Below are 17277 nucleotides of genomic sequence, written 5' to 3'. Positions count from 1 at the left end.
TTTGTTAGAAATAATAATGAATTCATTTTACTAAATCACATAGCAAAAGGTATTCTAATAAAAAAATAAATTTTAATTACTGGTGGTAGGACCTCTTGTGAGTCCGTACGGGTAGGTACCACCACCCTGCCTATTTCTGCCGTGAAGCAGTAATGCGTTTCGGTTTGAAGGGTGGGGCAGCCGTTGTAACTATACTTGAGACCTAAGTACTTATATCTCAAGGTGGGTGGCGCATTTACGTTGTAGATGTCTATGGGCTCCAGTAACCACTTAGCACGAGGTGGGCTGTGAGTTCGTCCGCCCATCTAACCAATACAAAAAAAAGAATTGTTTTTTTTAAGGAAAATCTATTTCCTTGAAAAAGAGAATCAAAGTTGTTTTTAACTTTCACTATTCCTCAATATATATATATTTTGTTTCCTACCAATGCTATCACCTTGCTATCACCTTGAGAGGTTATTTCAGCGTTACCCTAGCGTGTAGGTGAGCTCTCGGGGCTCAAACCGGAGGTTTTGCTAGCACTGGCTCTAGCAAGAGCAGTGCTTCGCAGAATCTACCACCGGATCGGAAACGCGACCCACTGAGAAGATCCGACGAGAAACTCAGTGTACTATGTCTGTGGGTTTACTCGTCGAGCCCTTCGTCGCTTCAAATCATTATTGTTATTTTAGCGGACCGTAAAAACAAAATATTTCGTTATAAATAAAATGCAATTCGATTAATAAATAAAGCCTTCCGCTTACAAAGCAAGCGTTGCCGCATAATTGTTACCGCGGTTACATAATTCCTCGCAGGAGTTCCAAGAACTTAATATAACATCGGCGCTTTCGTCACGTTCCGATATTATGTACAATAATAATACGTGGTACGTCAAATACGTACAACGTTAATTACTTTTTACGTTTGCTTTTCGTATGCACGCGTGATTTTTTCCGATGCTCAATCGGCCGTTTCTCTGAAAAGGTTTATTAGTTATTGGAAAACTCACGATTTTTTGAATTTGTTTTTGTTATGATAAAGAGAAATGTATGTTTGCGTTTTGTTTAGTTGTGTATGGCGTTAATTAGTTATATGGGGGTCACGAAAGTGGTGTGGGTAATTTCAAGCAGAGATCACCCAGATCGACCGAAAAACAAAACTACTGCAATTTTTCCGGCAAACAATTTCTTTAATATATTTTTTAATTATCACATAATAATAGCAATAATTTGATCTTTGAGATCGGTATCAAACGCGCTCATTGATAATTAGTGAAGACGTTCTTTTGGTATTCCAATAAATGTCTCTTGCTATTACTGTAGAAAAATTGTTAACGATTACGAAGTTAAGGGTACTTATTGAGTGTTCGCAGAAACGGTACTTATGATCTTTCTCGTTAGCGTAGGAAATATCGGTGCGACATCGGACTGCCATCGGAGTAGCTTACAGTGGTGTGCATAAAAATTGGTACCGGAATCGAGAATCCGTGTGTCCCATAGCCCTCACCGGAAAGAAGCTACGCCAGTATTAAGTGGGAAACTAGATTAACTATTACTAAATCCGATTGCAGAATCGGATTGTCATATCGAATTTCATCGTAAAATCTGTATTTACTTGTCAGAAAACAGCATAGTTCAAAACAACTGTTGAATCGATTGTAATATCTGCGTAGCGTATCTTAGAGTTGTAATTACCTATTCGCCTCTGTTACACTTAGAATTTTAATAAAAATACATGATTCAAATTGAGAGCCTTTTTAGGGAGTCATTTGATAATGCTGCTTTTATGTTATTTTTCTTGCTGATCGATACAATATGAAATGAATTTAAAAAACACCACATTCTTCTAGTGTACTCCCATTTTCTAATTATTTTTATTGCCTTTGTAGGCAGACGAGCATACAGCCCACCTGATGGTAAGTGGTCACCGTCGCTCATGGACGTCAGCAATGCCAGGGGCAGAGCCAAGCCGCTGCCTACCATTAAGTACTCTCCGCAAGCCTCGTTTGAAGAAGGACATGTCATAGCGCTCGGAAAACACCGTGGAGGGGAGTTCATTCCAAACCCGGATGGTACGTGGCAAAAAAGATCTTTGGAAACGCACTGTCGATGAACGCAGCGGTTCCAGATAATATTATGGATGAACTCTGCTCCGGTATGGCGGGAGGTGCGATGATAAAAAAGAGATGAGGGGATCATCTCGATTCTATTTATAAAGTTTGTTTTTAATCTTTTAATTATTGTTGTCCTTAGGGTCCGGAGTCGGCACTGAACCCAAATCCCGGTGGCGCCGCGAAGCCGCCGCTTATCAACTCATTCGAGCTGGACCGCTGTCTGGACCGGTAAGTTCTTCGGCTTCATGATAATCAGACAGATATACAGATGGTGATAGGACCTCTTGTGAGTCCGCACGGGTAGTGTACCACCACCCCGTCTATTTCTGCATTGTAACTATACTGAGACTTTAGAACTTATATCTGAAGGTGGGTGGCACATTTACATCGTAGATGTCTATGGGCTCGAGTAACCGTGGCTGTGAGCTCGTCCACCCATTTAAAAGCAATAAAAAAATAAAAAAGGCATTTTCTGTGATCACGTAACTGTAAACTATTCGAAACTTTGGGAATAATGTAATGATAATAAAAAAACGCGGGATTGAATCGTAAATGTAGCTATAATTGTGTCCGCGAATTCCAAAGAACGAAGAAAAACATTTTTTTTTATTGCCTAGATATGTGGACCAGCTCACAGCCCACCTGGTGTTAAGTGGTTACTGGAACCCATAGACATCTACAACGTAAATGCGCCACACACTTCGAGATATAAGTTCTAAGGTCTCAGTATAGTTACAACGGCTGCCCCACCCTTCAAACCGAAACGCATTACTGCTTCACGGCAGGAATAAGCGGGGTGGTGGTACCTACCCGGGCGGACTCACAAGAGGTCCTGCCACCAGTAATTACGCAAATTATAATTTTGCGGGTTTGATTTTTATTACACGATGTTATTCCTTCAACGCGGAAGTCAATCATGAACAATTGTTAAGTACGTATTTCATTAGAAAAATTGGTACCCGCCTGCGAGATTCGAACACCGGTGCATCGCTAGATACGAATGCACCGGACGTCTTATCCTTTAGGCCACGACGACTTCAAAGACTATTAAATATTATATAGTTCTAATGGTAAAATCTATGGTGATATAAGTATCTATATAGTATTTCCTTCTATCTAGTCTCATATCTAATATGAAATGGGTTGTATTTCCGTATGTAAGCACAGAAGAAAGATGTAGCTCAATCCTTATAGTTTAAATTTTAATGTGACATGGAACGAATTCACAAAAAAGGTACTTCGTGTAATAAAACATCGTGTAATAAAAATCAAACCCGCAAAATTATAATTTGCGTAATTACTGGTGGTAGGACCTCTTGTGAGTCCGCGCGGGTGGGTACCACCGCCCTGCCTATTTCTGCCGTGAGGCAGTAATGCGTTTCGGTTTGAAGGGTGGGGCAGCCGTTGTAACTATACTGAGACCTTAGAACTTATATCTCAAGGTGGGTGGCGCATTCACGTTGTAGATATCTATGGGGTCCAGTAACCACCTAACACCAGGTGGGCTGTGAGCTCGTCCACCCATCTAAGCAAAAAAAAAAAACTTAAATTCGCTCGTATATACTTAGTCTGGCTATAAATACTGTTACAATTAAAAATAAACAAAATATTACATTTGAATTTGGAATCTGTCATTTTTATATGATTGCTCATTGAGTTTTCTCATTTTGGCGCTAATACATTGTACAATATTTTGCGATATTAAAATGGAGTGGGGTGATAAAGAGAATCGAATCGCTGTGATTGCATTACACAAAGTAGGTATGGAGCCAAATGCAATTTTTAAAACTCTTTGTGTACCGGGCTATTAATAGGTGCAATGAGACCTCCTCTGTTTGTGACAGAAAAAGATCTGGCCGTCCCCGTAGTGTTCGTACAAAAAAGGTGGTCAAGGCAGTAAGGGAAAGAATTCGAAGAAATCCTGTCCGAAAGTTAAATATTTTATCTCGGGAGATGAAGATAGCACCTAGAACCATGTCGCGTATTTTAAAAGATGACTTAGGACTTGCAGCCTGTAAGAGACGTACTGGTCATTTCTTTACTGATCATTTAAAAGAGAATAGGGCGGTAAAATCGAAACAACTACTGAAGCGGTACGCAAAGGGAGGTCATAGAAAAATTTTGTTTACGGATGAGAATTTTTTTACAATTGAGCAATATTTTAACAAACAAAATGACCGTATTTATGCTCAAAGCTCTAAGGAATCTTCCCAATTAGTCGACAGAGTGCAACGTGGGCACTATCCGACCTCAGTGATGGTTTGGTGGGGTATTAGATATGAAGGAGTGACTGATCCATAATTTTTTGAAAAAGGTATAAAAACATCGGCACAAGTGTATCAAGATACCATTCTTGAGAAGGTAGTGAAGCCCCTTAACAACACCATGCTCAATAATCAAGAATGGTCCTTCCAGCAAGACTCGGTGCCGGGTCATAAAGCTCGGTCTACGCAGTCTTGGTTGGAAACGAACGTTTCGGACTTCATTAGAGCTGAGGATTGGCCGTCGTCTAGTCCCAATCTTAATCCGCTGGATTATGAGTTATGGTCAGTTTTAGAGAGTACGGCTTGCTCTAAACGCCATGATAATTTGGAGTCCCTAAAACAATCCATACGATTGGCAGTGAAAATTTTTCCCATGGAAAGAGTGCGTGCTTCTATTGATAACTGGCCTCAACGTTTAAAGGACTGTATTGCAGCCAATGGGGACCACTTCAAATAAGATTTTTATACTTTAAATTGTTTTATATTTATGTATTAAAACAAACACACTGTAAAAGTAATAAATGTTATTTGCAATAGTTTTTTTTTATTTTTATTGTAACAGTATTTATGGCCAGACTAAGTATTAGTATTGTAATACGTCTATCCTACCCTTATGAGGTATGCACGAATGCATTCTATTGTGGTGGGACTGGTGGCGGTATCCATGCCTACCCACGTACTAACTACCACATGGTATACATATTTTGATTAACTCTCGAGTGATATGGGATAGTACTGTAAAATCTCAATCTTCATATCTATTTTACAACATAGCACGTGCCAATAACATTGCTGTTCTTGCTATATTAGGTAGGTATGCAAATAGTGGGTTAAATTTATGTAGGATGAAGTTTGAAATTTGACACCTTAGAAGTTATGAAACAGCAGTTTTTTCATTAAGAATTTGGAACCGGTGATTCTCAAAGTGAGCAAAGGAGATTGTTATTTTTTGGTTATTGAAAAAATCTAAATATAGCACAATATACCATTTAAGTATTTCATATTCGTATAGTTTATCTGGTAAAGAAACAGCAAGGATCAAAGACGAAAATCTTCCTCCGGGCTAACTAAGCGCGTCCTCGCCTACCTGTCCTAGTGAATCTGCCTTCGAGCCACCAGTAATTCTTACACTCTAAAAAAATAATTTGGTGAATAAAAAAGGCTTGTGAGCTCATCGTATACCCATCACAAGTATTTATCATTAAAAAGCAGCCTACTGAGTTTTTCGTCGGATCTTCTCAGTGAGTCGCATTTCCGATCCGATGATAGATTCTGCCAAGCACTGCTCTTGCTAGGGCCAGTTTTAGCAACACCTCCGGTTTGAGCCCCGAGAGCTCAACTACACGCTACGGTAACGCTGATATAGCCTCTCAGGGCTATCAGCATAGTAAGGACAAAAACCAGAGCTACGTATGTGAGAATAACATATGGACAGATGATGAATTACATATGAACCTCTGGCTTTTCTGTAAGCAAATCGTTGTTCCAGTGAGGAGTCTGGCAGGTGGGGCGGCGAGGCGGCGCGGCGACGCCGGCGCAGCTCGCCCCCGCGCCGCGCCTCTCCCCCCCGCGACCATGAGCCGCTTGCACTTGCTAGGGTACGTACACATTGTATTATTTCAAGATCCTCTAGACCGAATGGTAAGCAGTCGACGTCGCCAAAAGCACGTCATTTCGGATCCTCCTGATCCATTAACGGTGCTTTTAGGTACATCAAGCAGCGGTCATCGGTCTCGTCGAACCCGCCGCTTGCGACGAAGGGCTTGACGAATAAATTAACCCACAAACACAGCTTCTGCTGGATCTTTGCAGTTGGCCGCGTTTCCGATCCGGTGATAGATTCTGTGAAGCACTGCTCTTGCTAGGGTTAGTGTTAGCAACGTTGTCAGGTGTGAGTCCCGCGAGCTCTCCTACTTGTTAGGGTTACGTTGAAATGGCTTCTCAAGGCCGTCAGCTTAAGTAGGGGAAAAAAATTGTATTAGGTATTATTTTTTTTTGCCTTCTGAAACCATCAGGCTTAGGCGTGCCTTAAACATTTTGATACTCATGCGAAACCTACTAGTATCGGCTTAGTACCGTAATGCTAAATCATAGGTGACGATATTGATCTCTTTTTAACTAATTTAAGTTTAAGAGTGATAATTATGTGTGTAGAATCTACTGAAATATGCACTCAACTCCAACGAATGGCCATTGATCACGTTCCAAAGACTTGCACGGTTCATTAGATCTTTGCGAAAAGGTCCCTAAATCAGGAAAGAAGGTACGTTAATATGATTTTGACGTCTTATAGAGCTCAGCACCGCCGTCACCGAGTGGCTCGGCCCACTCCAGCCCGGCGCCGGTGTCGTCTCCCGCGGGCAGCGCGGCCGGCACCGCTGGGGCTCGCTCTCCGCTACCACTGGTCGCACCAGACCTGCTCGCAATGCAGCTGATAGACCAGCACACGCAGCTCCAGGCCTTGATGAAACAAAGGCTTTTCCATCAGCATCAGATGCAAAAACAGGTAAACAGTGAACAGTATTTTTCAAATTATTTATGTAAAGGAATGAAAATTGTCTAATTTGCCAATTTATGTCACCGTCTATTATTTGTTTTATATGCTTACTCTGTACATGTGGTGTTAAATAAAGATTTATATTATTATTATTATTATATATTTAGCACATGTCTTCGGAGGCTGCTAAACGGCAGTTGGAGCAGTCCAGACTCCAAGATCAGATCAATCTGAATCTGCTGTCGCAGCCTCACCTGCCGCCTCCAGACACTTCTCCTGGTAAGAAGCTTTTATTGATTCGTGTACTACGGCTACATATACTTCAGGTATTCAATTGTAAAGTTTTTTAGAACTGTATTCTGTTACTGGTGGTAGGACCTCTTGTGAGTCTGAGCGAGGTTGGTACCACCACCCTGCCTATTTCTGCCGTGAAGCAGTAATGCGTTTCAGTTTAAAGGGTGGGGCAGCCGTTGTAACTATACTTGAGACCTTAGAACTTATATCTCAAGGTGGGTGGCGCATTTACGTTGTAGATGTCTATGGGCTCCAGTAACCACTTAACACCAGGTGGGCTGTGAGCTCGTCCACCCATCTAATCAATAAAAAAAAACAACAAATAATTAAACAAGGTTTTTAAACAATTGGGTCTTCGATCTCATGTCTCAAGGTGGATCTATAAGATCAATATGTGTAATATAGTATATAATAATAATAAATAATATATAAAATCTCATAAGGACATAAATTAATCGTACTGCAACGTTTCTAACCGCCGCTTTCAATACAGTTTGACGGCTGAGAAATACAATATCCAGTAACCTTGAAAACCCATCTGCATCTATCCTTCCTAAATAGCGAAAGCATGATTACTTTCACAGCTAAGCAGTTTTCTGTTTCCTAACGTTCTAGGTCCATTGATCATTAAACCAAATTCAGGATAAAGTTAAACCTTTTAAACCCAAGCCACTGTGTTGAAGATAGATGATACTGGACCTTAACTTTTATAAAGCTGTCATTATATGACCCACTCGTGGTCGTAGTAAAGCAAATGTACCAAAAAAACTTTTATATCTCGCATACACCTCTGACCGGTATACATCGCCCAGGGTCACTGCATCAGCAGCTGGGCGCCCAACAACAACAGCTGGTGCAGCAACTACAGGCCGTGCAGCGTCAGTATCTCATGCACGGCCCTCTGTCAGTGCCACCCAATGCTCCTCCAGGTACTCTTAAAGCTATAGCAGCTAGGGTTGCGATTAACTCCGAACCCACTGAGTTTCTCGCCGGATCTTCTCATTGAGTCGCGTTTCCGATCTGCTGGTAGATTCTGCGAAGTACCACTCTTGCTAGGGTACATACACATTGTATTATTACACGATCCTGCAGACCGAATGGTAAACAGTCGACGTCGCCCAAAGCACGTCATTTCGGATCCTCCTGATCCATTAACGGTACTTTTAGGTATCTCAAGCACCGATCATCGGTCTCGTCGAACCCGTCGCTTGCGGCGAAGGGCTTGGCGAGTAAATTAACCCACAAACACAGTTTCTCGCCGGATCTTCTCAGTGGGTCGCGTTTCCGATCCGGTGCTAGATTCTGCGAAGCACTGCTCTTGCTAGGGCCAGTGTTAGCAACGACGTCAGGTTTGAGCACCGTGAGCTCACCTAATTGTTAAGGTTACATTGAAATAGTCTCTCAAGACCATCAGCTTAGGTAGGGGAAAAAAAAAACTCCGAATGTAATAGAGCTGTTTCTTCTTTTGTTAAGTATGGAAATTGCGATGCCAGTGTGGCTAGTGTTAAGTCTATTAAAAATCTTCAATTATAACGCATACATATTCTGTTATTTGAAAAATTATGTGGAGCGGAATGAAAAAATTGGGATGAAATTAAATGAGACGAGATGAGATGATGTGAAATAAAGTCTCAGTAAAATGGTGGTTATTTTCTGAGATTTCAGTGGGATTTTTAGAAGAACCCGATAAGCCACTTATTTGCCCATCTATCGTCTCTTACTTACACATTTGTAATATTAATAGAAATAACAATTTATTTTTCTTGTAAATATGGATGAAAAGACTTGCTGATTTTTATCTTCATCACTGAATTAATTCCTTCTGGGAATCCGGCGGATTTTGAGTAAGAGGTCGTGTATTTCAGGTCTGATGTTGTGGGGAAATGAAATGGAGGAACATCCTCTGTTCGGGAGAGGGGTCTGCAAGTGGCCCGGCTGTGATGCTCTCGCTGATGACTACCAGGCTTTCCTCAAGTGAGACCACCTGACTTTCCTTATGTATTTTTATTAAATTAAATTTCTGAAGTATTTATGAAAACTGGTAACACTCGTTAGGTTTATTTCCGTATCAGGAATCCTGATTTGTAATTGACTTTTTGGCTGCTTTTCTGAAAAGTGATTAATTATTAAAATGTTAAAAAAATTAAAAGTATCTTTACAACGTAACGTACAGCGGGCTCACGAGTTCTCATAATTAAATATTCTAGTGAAAGCTCATAAGAAACTGCAAAGGATTGTTCATTCATGGAAATATCTGGAGATTCAAATCTACGACTTCAATTCATAACTATTATCTATATTTGTTGTATTAACGCATTAACGTTAATGCATAACTATAATATATTTGCTAATATTTAATTATTTTAATTGTAATTGTAAACAAATTAATTAGTTTCATGACGTTTTTGAGATTAGCTCAATTACAATGACATACATATATCGAAGGTTGAAAAGCTATACGCAACATTTATCTTTGTAATTAAAGGAGCGTTTTATCTGGTATTAGCCCAAACAGTTCGATGTTTTTAATTGAACTTCAATTAAATTTATTCCATTGAAATAGCTGAAGAAGTTTTTTTTCGTTATGATGTTTTTTCTAAATTTTCAAACTTTGAATAGATCACCTTTTTTTTCTATTGATGGTATAAAAGTTGTAAAGTTGCAAAAATGTCGCTTAAATCTATTCACTTCCGGATTCAGCATTCGCGATCTGCTTAGTTGAACGGTCTAGTTTTCGTTGAGTTACAATGAAATGGGTTGGGTGGCAGACACCTGGAGGCGGCGCACACGCTGGACGACCGCTCGGCGGCGCAGGCGCGCGTGCAGATGCAAGTGGTCGCGCAGCTCGAGCTGCAGCTGCGGCGCGAGCGGGACCGCCTGGCCGCCATGATGCGGCACCTGCACGCCGCGCGCGACCACCACGCACACAAGCACGGTCCGTACAACTCAAATCCGTCAAATAACTATAAGTACTAGCCGTACACCGCTACTACTGAAACCCGTCAAATAACTATAGCTACTAGCCGTACACCGCTACCACTGAAACCCGTCAAATAAGCGCACTCCACACTATAACTATAACGAATAACGTAATAGACTGGTGGTAGGACGTATTGACAGTCCGCACGGGTAGGTACCATCGCCCCGGCTATTTCTGCCGTGAAGCAGTAATGCGTTTTGGTTTGTAGGACGGGGCAGCCGTTGTAACTATACTTGAGACCTTAGAACTTATATCTCAAGGTGGGTGGGCATTTACATTGTAGATGTCTATGGGCTCCAGTAACCACCAGGTGGGCTGTGAGCTCGTCCACCCATCTAAGCAATAAAAAAAATATACCTTAATCCTCTCCTTATGCAATGGGGCAGTATTGTATGAAGCTGTATTGCGAATAAGCCAAACCAACTGTTAGAGGGTATTTCTTCTTCCACCTTTTGGGCTTTAAGCTCGTCGTAAGGCTCAGCTACGAAAACAATCATTCCGAACTAAAAACAATGAGTGTTTTGTATTAGCTTCAGGAGCCCCGAGCGAGGGGACATCACCGGGGCCCGTTAGAAGACGCGTCTCCGACAAGTCAGGAGTCGCCATTGCCGGAGGTAAGCCGTCTATCTAGTCAATTAAGTCGTCAATATATTACTTGAACCCGTTAAATAAAATTTAGTTCTCTTCACTATTAATGAACCTGTCAATTAAACCGTCATTTTGTTACTCGAACCTGTCAAATAAACATGTCGTTCTGTTAATTGTTTAGGTAAAATTAAGTGGAATAGTTTGTTACATTAATGATTTATTGTGTGTGAGATAAGAAAGAAAATTCGTTCATCAAAAATAAAATGTTCGTTTGTGATTTCGATCTCATATATCTATGGCGGGCAACATTCACTATGCGATGAAAGCGCTCTTTAATATTTATTTAAGTCGTTGTAGCTTAAAGGATAAGATGATCGACGCATTTGTATCTAGCTATGCTTCTACGCCGTGGTTCGAATCCCACTGACAGGCACCTATTTTTCTCATTAAATACGTACTTAACAAATGTTCACGATTGACTTCCACGGTGAAAGAACAACATCGTGTAATAGACACCGTGCAATTGAGACGTAGACCTCAAGTCTCAAGTCGGGCCTCAATGCACACGCTGTGATGTCCACAAGTTTGCTTAACCATCTGACTATTAATAAAAAAAACTGATTTAATTTAGTTGTCTATCTGTCTAAAATCTGTGTTGTGATTGGTATTGTTGTTTAAAATTGAAAATAATTTCCTATCAAGGTCTTCCTTATATGCTCGAAAGAGCTGGACTCGATGTACAGCAAGGTAGGTGTCAAACTCGGCAGAGGGGGGAGAGGATTGGGGGGTCACGCGGGTAGAAACTGGTATTGCGTCTGCTTCGACCACGTGGTCGTCATGTGACTTCCACCTCATGTCTCAAGTGTCTCAAGTGGCGGTCATGATATCTAAAAGGATAAGCACAACTTTGCGAAGTGTACATAGATGAAAATGTACACGAGTGCTAAATATGAGCGGGTACTGAGTCTCTTGCCGGATCTTCTCAGTGGGTCGCGGTTCCGATCCGGTGGTAGATTCTGGGAAGTACTGCTCTAACTAAAGCTAGTATTACTGGGCTACGCATCTAGTGAAGCCAGAACAGACTCTCGAAGCTCGTCGTAGGTACGCACCGTGACACCCGAGTCTGCCCCGCGCTTTGAGGGCTCCCGCGACCACCCAGCCCTGACCTACACTCATGTTTGAATACCTTGCCTTCCAGAGATCCAACGGAACCGAGAGTTCTACAAGACGGCAGACGTGCGACCCCCGTTCACGTACGCGTCCCTCATACGGCAGGTACGCCATCTCCATATCAAGACCCTCTGTATGCCAATCCGAGATCATAACATAACTTAATAAATAGGATAGATTAAGAAATATCTAATAACAATAGCAAAAACTGGTGGTAGGACCTCTTGTGAGTCCGCACGGGTAGGTACCACCACCCCACCTATTTCTGCATTGTAACTATACTGAGACCTTAGAAATTATATCTGAAGGTGGGTGGCGCATTTACGTTATGGGGTCCAGTAACCACTTAGCACCAGGTGGGCTGTGAGCTCGTCCACCCATCTAAGCAATAAAAAATATTTGCGTTCTAAATATCAGATGTGATAACATATTATTGTCTCTTAATTAAATTAACATAGTTGAATTCAATACATAAATAAAAATAAGCAACTTAGGATTACATGCGATTTCTAGCTTTACGTTAAGACCCCTCGCAGTGTAACAGCTACTGACGCTCAGGTTCAACGACCTCCTGTAGCGCAAGCGGCGTTCCGCAACCACCTTCGCCATACATTGCCGGCCAACCGTAACAAGTACTTATTACTCTAATGGTTATTTTTCCGTTTATTGACGAACCACATAATACATTTCAGGCCATAATCGAATCTCCCGATAAGCAGTTGACCCTGAACGAGATCTACAACTGGTTCCAGTCGACATTCTGCTACTTCAGGCGCAACGCGGCCACTTGGAAGGTACGTCCATGACCTACTCTAGACAATAACGTTGTAAAACAAACTTAAAAGACCAGACATAAATTAGGCAAAGGAATAAAAAAAAAAAATTAGCGTTAAATACAGACCAAAATAAATTACTATATTAATAATTTAAAATTAAAAATAATAATAATACCATACTAAAAGTATTATTTACAAGAATGAATTTTTAATGTAACACACAACTAATTGAATTTGATTTTGAATCATTGAATATACGCAAGAGTCGATCGGAAGGTAAACGTAGAAGGTAGAACATTATTATGCTATGATCTATTTTAGTCTCTAATCTATAAGGTATTGGATCCAAAATCGAAAAGTAATTCGTAACAATAACAGATCTTTGATAGTAATAAAATAGAAAACATGATTACATATTTATCATAATGATTCTCGCATTCGTTTTGGATCCAGTAACGAACTTTTTGAAGTGTTGTCATTGAATTTTGGATAAAAAAAAGTTTAAGGTGACCCAAAATAAATCTTCGCGATAGTTTACCTATTTATTGTGTAGTTAAAACGTAAATTTGTAGATTAATATTGTGCTCTACGAACTTTAGGATGTGATGATGTGCTCTATCAGACAATCTAGTTTGAGCCTTCACCGGCGCACTTAATTAATTAACGCATTAAAAAAAAACAACCACATCGTCAAAATATGCGTGCAAACAAACAAATTTAGCATCGAACGAATAAAGAATAGACTAGTACGAACAAACAGAACGCAGTGCGTCACAACCTGTCGCTGCACAAATGCTTTATGCGCGTCGAGAACGTGAAGGGAGCCGTGTGGACGGTCGACGAGGTCGAGTTCTACAAGCGGCGCCCGCAGCGAGCCGCGCACGCGCCGCCGCCCATGCACCACGCCGGGTACGCGCGTCCAACGAATGCACTATACAGACTTACACATTCACACTGTCTACATCACAGTTCGCATCATACTCGCACAGTCTACATTACAGTTCCCATCATACTCGCACTGTCTATGTGAGAGGCAATAATATACTTATATTGTCTACATTACAGTTAACAGTATACTCGCATTGTCTACATTACAGTTCGCAGCATACTCGCACTGTCTATGTGACAGGCAATAATGTACTTACACTGTCTACATTACAGTTAACATTATACTCGCATCGTCTACATTACAGTTCGCAGCATACTCGCACTGTCTATGTGACAGGCAATAATGTACTTACACTGTCTACATCACTGTTCCATTATACTCACACTGTCTACATTACAGTTCGCATCATACTCACTCTGACTACGCTACAGCTACCATTATACTCGCACTGTCTACATTACAGACAATACTATACTTACAATGTAGTGTCTACATTACAACTACAATCATCAGAGAAGCACTGAAATACATCACAGAAGCACTGTCTATTTTATAGAGTAAGACATATCCACACTAGTCACAATACACATATTTTCAGAACAGAACTGTCTACACAAATGTTTATATAACGCTCCCACTGTCTATATGCTAATTTGCATGATATGTAACACTTTCATCATCACACAACTTATAATATATTTATAAGAAACTGTTTATATTACAAAGTAACTTGATCAACACAATAGAATAAAAGCTTACATGAAGTAACACTGTCTACATCACATTTTATGTGAAAAGAAAACAACAATATTTACAATACAGTCTACACGACTAAACTGTCTATATTTCATAAAACATGACAACTATACTATCTTACATATCGCTGCGTTTACAAAACAAACCTAATACGTTACAGACTTACCAATTCATTTGACAGTAATCACATTGGCTACATAACATACTCAATTGCCGTTGCGTGTAAAAGTATGTATTCCATAATGTCTATATAAAAATAGACAATTAACAAACACACATAAGAAAAAAAACCATGGAATTGATAAAACCTCCATTTAAACTGAAATGCATTACTGTTTCATGGCAGATATAGGGGAATTGGTGTTAACGCGGGGTCACAGTACATAAACAACCATAAAAAATATAAGCTAATTATTTGTGACACACCATACGTGGACATTGATGGATCTTTGATAGACTTGGTGGGAATGAAAGAACCGCGTCTCGATCTCATTCGCACAATCGAATTACGGATCGATCATCATCACCTCAGCCGTTCACTGCTGAACATAGGCCTCTCCAATCGATCCCAGTGCGGCTGGGCCGTTGCCTCTTGCATCCAACGTGACCCAGCGATATTCACTAGGTCGTCCATCCGTCTGATAGGTGGCTGTCTCACATTGCACTTGTCAGTACGTGGACTCCACGTTCTCCCTTTCTCTCTCTCTCTCTCTCTCTACCACTGCTATGAATTGACATTAGTATTGATATTCGTATTCATAATTTTATAGACTAACCAACTTATATACGCAAAAATCGAAATTGAGATTTCTTCCAACATACACCTAAGGCCTCACTAATACTCCGATACTTGCATTAATTTCATAATACACTCAAATATTTGTAACGTTATAATAAATATCGATGGTAAACGTAATATTTTCATCATGATATAGGTGACTTTAAAAATGGTTTTAATCGTAAATATGATTGCTTTTTAGAAATTCCTTCTTTGTACGAAAAAGCTATACCCGCGAAAGTATAATAGTTTTATGAAGATCGTGGTACATATCCACCTATATAATAAGATCCGCCTGTTAGCTAATCCAGTTCAACTTGTTTGAAATTTGAAGTCCCCATGTGCGAACCTAAGACCAATGTAGCATGAGTATAAATTAAAATCGCGATATTTTCCTTAAGTTGTATCTCGATCGGAATACAAATTATAACATAATGAACAAGAGAGATAATTTGTTCTGAGTTAAAGTAATACGACATACAGACAGACTAATACTATACACACTGACACACTATATACATAAATAAAAGCCAACATGGCTACACAAGACACCTTCACTCACTGAACAGTTTCCGGTACATTTCAATACCTTCTCTTAAATATTTTCTATCTAACCTAGCGATGTATCTAATTTTTATTGTGTAAATAAACGTTTTATCTCGTTTCAGATTTGAATTTTGTAATTATTAATGTAGTGGGTTTTGGATTGATTGTGAGTGGCTTCATAACTAGTGTTTACAATTTTATATATTGCGCTTCGCCCTGGTTATGTCGTCACAATGTGAGTTTTGTAATTGTATTTTTGTATTTAGGTCTCGATATATGTTTGTGTTTGTGGGTTTTCAGCGCAACGGTGAATAACGTTTCTCTCGCTTGCCTATTAACCTCGCTCCTGTCATCTGCTCCCTTCCTTGGGGTTTCTTCTCCATCAGATCCTGCATGAAATCGTTTATGATTGGTATTTCTCAACGACGATCTTATTGTGCTTTCATCGTAATTTAATTATCCATCATCATTCAACTATTCGATTATTGTTTTTCCTTCGATTCATTCTATCACGGATGACGATGAAAGCACTTTTTTTTTAAGGTTAAGTTATTATTTTTCTAAATTCGGATCGGTCATAAGATCGGTAACATCTTAGATTTTATGTTTAATGGCGATAAATTATAGAACGCTATCCGGACGAACCTGTCTCTGCACAAATGTTTCGTGCGCTACGAGGACGACTTCGGCTCGTTTTGGATGGTCGACGACGCTGAGTTTGTGAAGAGACGGCACCTGAGTCGGGGCAGGCCTAGGAAATATGAGCCAACGGCGCCGGGACCCAATGCTCCAGCACAGTAAGGGCGCAGCCGCATCGGGAATTGCGACCGTCCAACGAATCTAGTAACATAGATTCTATTTTTTTGTTTTGTTCATATTCACGATTTTCAGAATCTGTCGCGTGTGATTTTCTAAAATGTCTGATAATAATATTGATTTCAGTTGAAATTGTCTCGCAATATGCCTTTCTTTTTTGGAAAAAAAAAACATACAAATGTACGAATAAATAAAAATAAAAATTAGGAAGAGCTCAACTATAAAATTTCGTCAACACGTAATCGATAAAAAATGACGTATAACTAAACGAGAACTAGAGATCGTTGGACGATCGCGTCCATAATCATCAATACTTTATGTGAGATCTAGCACAACGGCTGAAAATTATCATGAAAATAATAAAATGAATGCGATAATTTTCGGGTAACGCATTGATGTTTCTGGCCATTTCTGTAAAATGTTCCACTGTGTACAATTAGTTTAATTCAACATGTCATGTTAGTTTGTACTAGAGAGAGGTGTTCGTTTCGAAAATAGAATCTTACAATTGACTTTGTGCGATTGATTTTGAACTTGCAAGATTCATAGATTTCCTGAAACAATTGTGTCATCAAAGTAAATCAACCGCACATAACTAGACTCCTAGAGTGCCTAGCTATAACAAATTGTTTTGCAATAGTTTTTAACATCACATTATAAATATAACTTGTTGTTCAATGAATTAGCTTCGTTCATATGTTGCTATGTAATTACCGGACTTTTTATTTCTATTTGGTGGAAACAATTCATTGGTTTGAATCAAATCGATCTATTTCCAATAAAAGTTTGTCACGTTATGCATGTTAATTGCATTTAATGCAAATTATTGTA

General features: G+C 39.9%; 1 protein-coding gene across 6 annotated transcripts in view; it reads left to right on the top strand.

Annotated features, from left to right (window-relative positions):
- The window catches only part of FoxP (forkhead box transcription factor P), a 210920-nt gene that overhangs the window by 83123 nt on the left and 110520 nt on the right, over nucleotides 1-17277 (top strand). For 4 of the 6 annotated variants that reach the window (XR_016325711.1, XM_089739889.1, XM_089739887.1 and 1 more), the window contains 12 exons: nucleotides 2232-2320; nucleotides 5846-5954; nucleotides 6650-6862; nucleotides 7021-7132; nucleotides 7960-8076; nucleotides 9013-9121; nucleotides 9916-10082; nucleotides 10658-10741; nucleotides 11418-11462; nucleotides 11914-11990; nucleotides 12578-12679; nucleotides 16258-16427. Coding sequence is in view for 5 of the 6 variants with exons in the window: in XM_089739889.1 (XP_089596015.1) it covers nucleotides 2232-2320; nucleotides 5846-5954; nucleotides 6650-6862; nucleotides 7021-7132; nucleotides 7960-8076; nucleotides 9013-9121; nucleotides 9916-10082; nucleotides 10658-10741; nucleotides 11418-11462; nucleotides 11914-11990; nucleotides 12578-12679; nucleotides 16258-16427 (1394 nt within the window). In the remaining variant the exon portion in view is untranslated. Of the gene's footprint in view, nucleotides 1-2231; nucleotides 2321-5845; nucleotides 5955-6649; nucleotides 6863-7020; nucleotides 7133-7959; nucleotides 8077-9012; nucleotides 9122-9915; nucleotides 10083-10657; nucleotides 10742-11417; nucleotides 11463-11913; nucleotides 11991-12577; nucleotides 12680-13421; nucleotides 13571-16257; nucleotides 16428-17277 lie in introns of all 6 variants that reach the window. The other 2 variants (XM_089739888.1, XM_089739890.1) reach the window with 2 other exon arrangements.

Source organism: Bombyx mandarina, chromosome A1 (genome assembly GCF_030267445.1).
Source record: "Bombyx mandarina strain Sakado chromosome A1, ASM3026744v2".
NCBI classification, from domain to species: Eukaryota; Metazoa; Arthropoda; class Insecta; order Lepidoptera; family Bombycidae; genus Bombyx; species Bombyx mandarina.
Note: the sequence above shows the minus strand (reverse complement) of the source record. Positions and strands in the feature narration are given on the sequence as shown.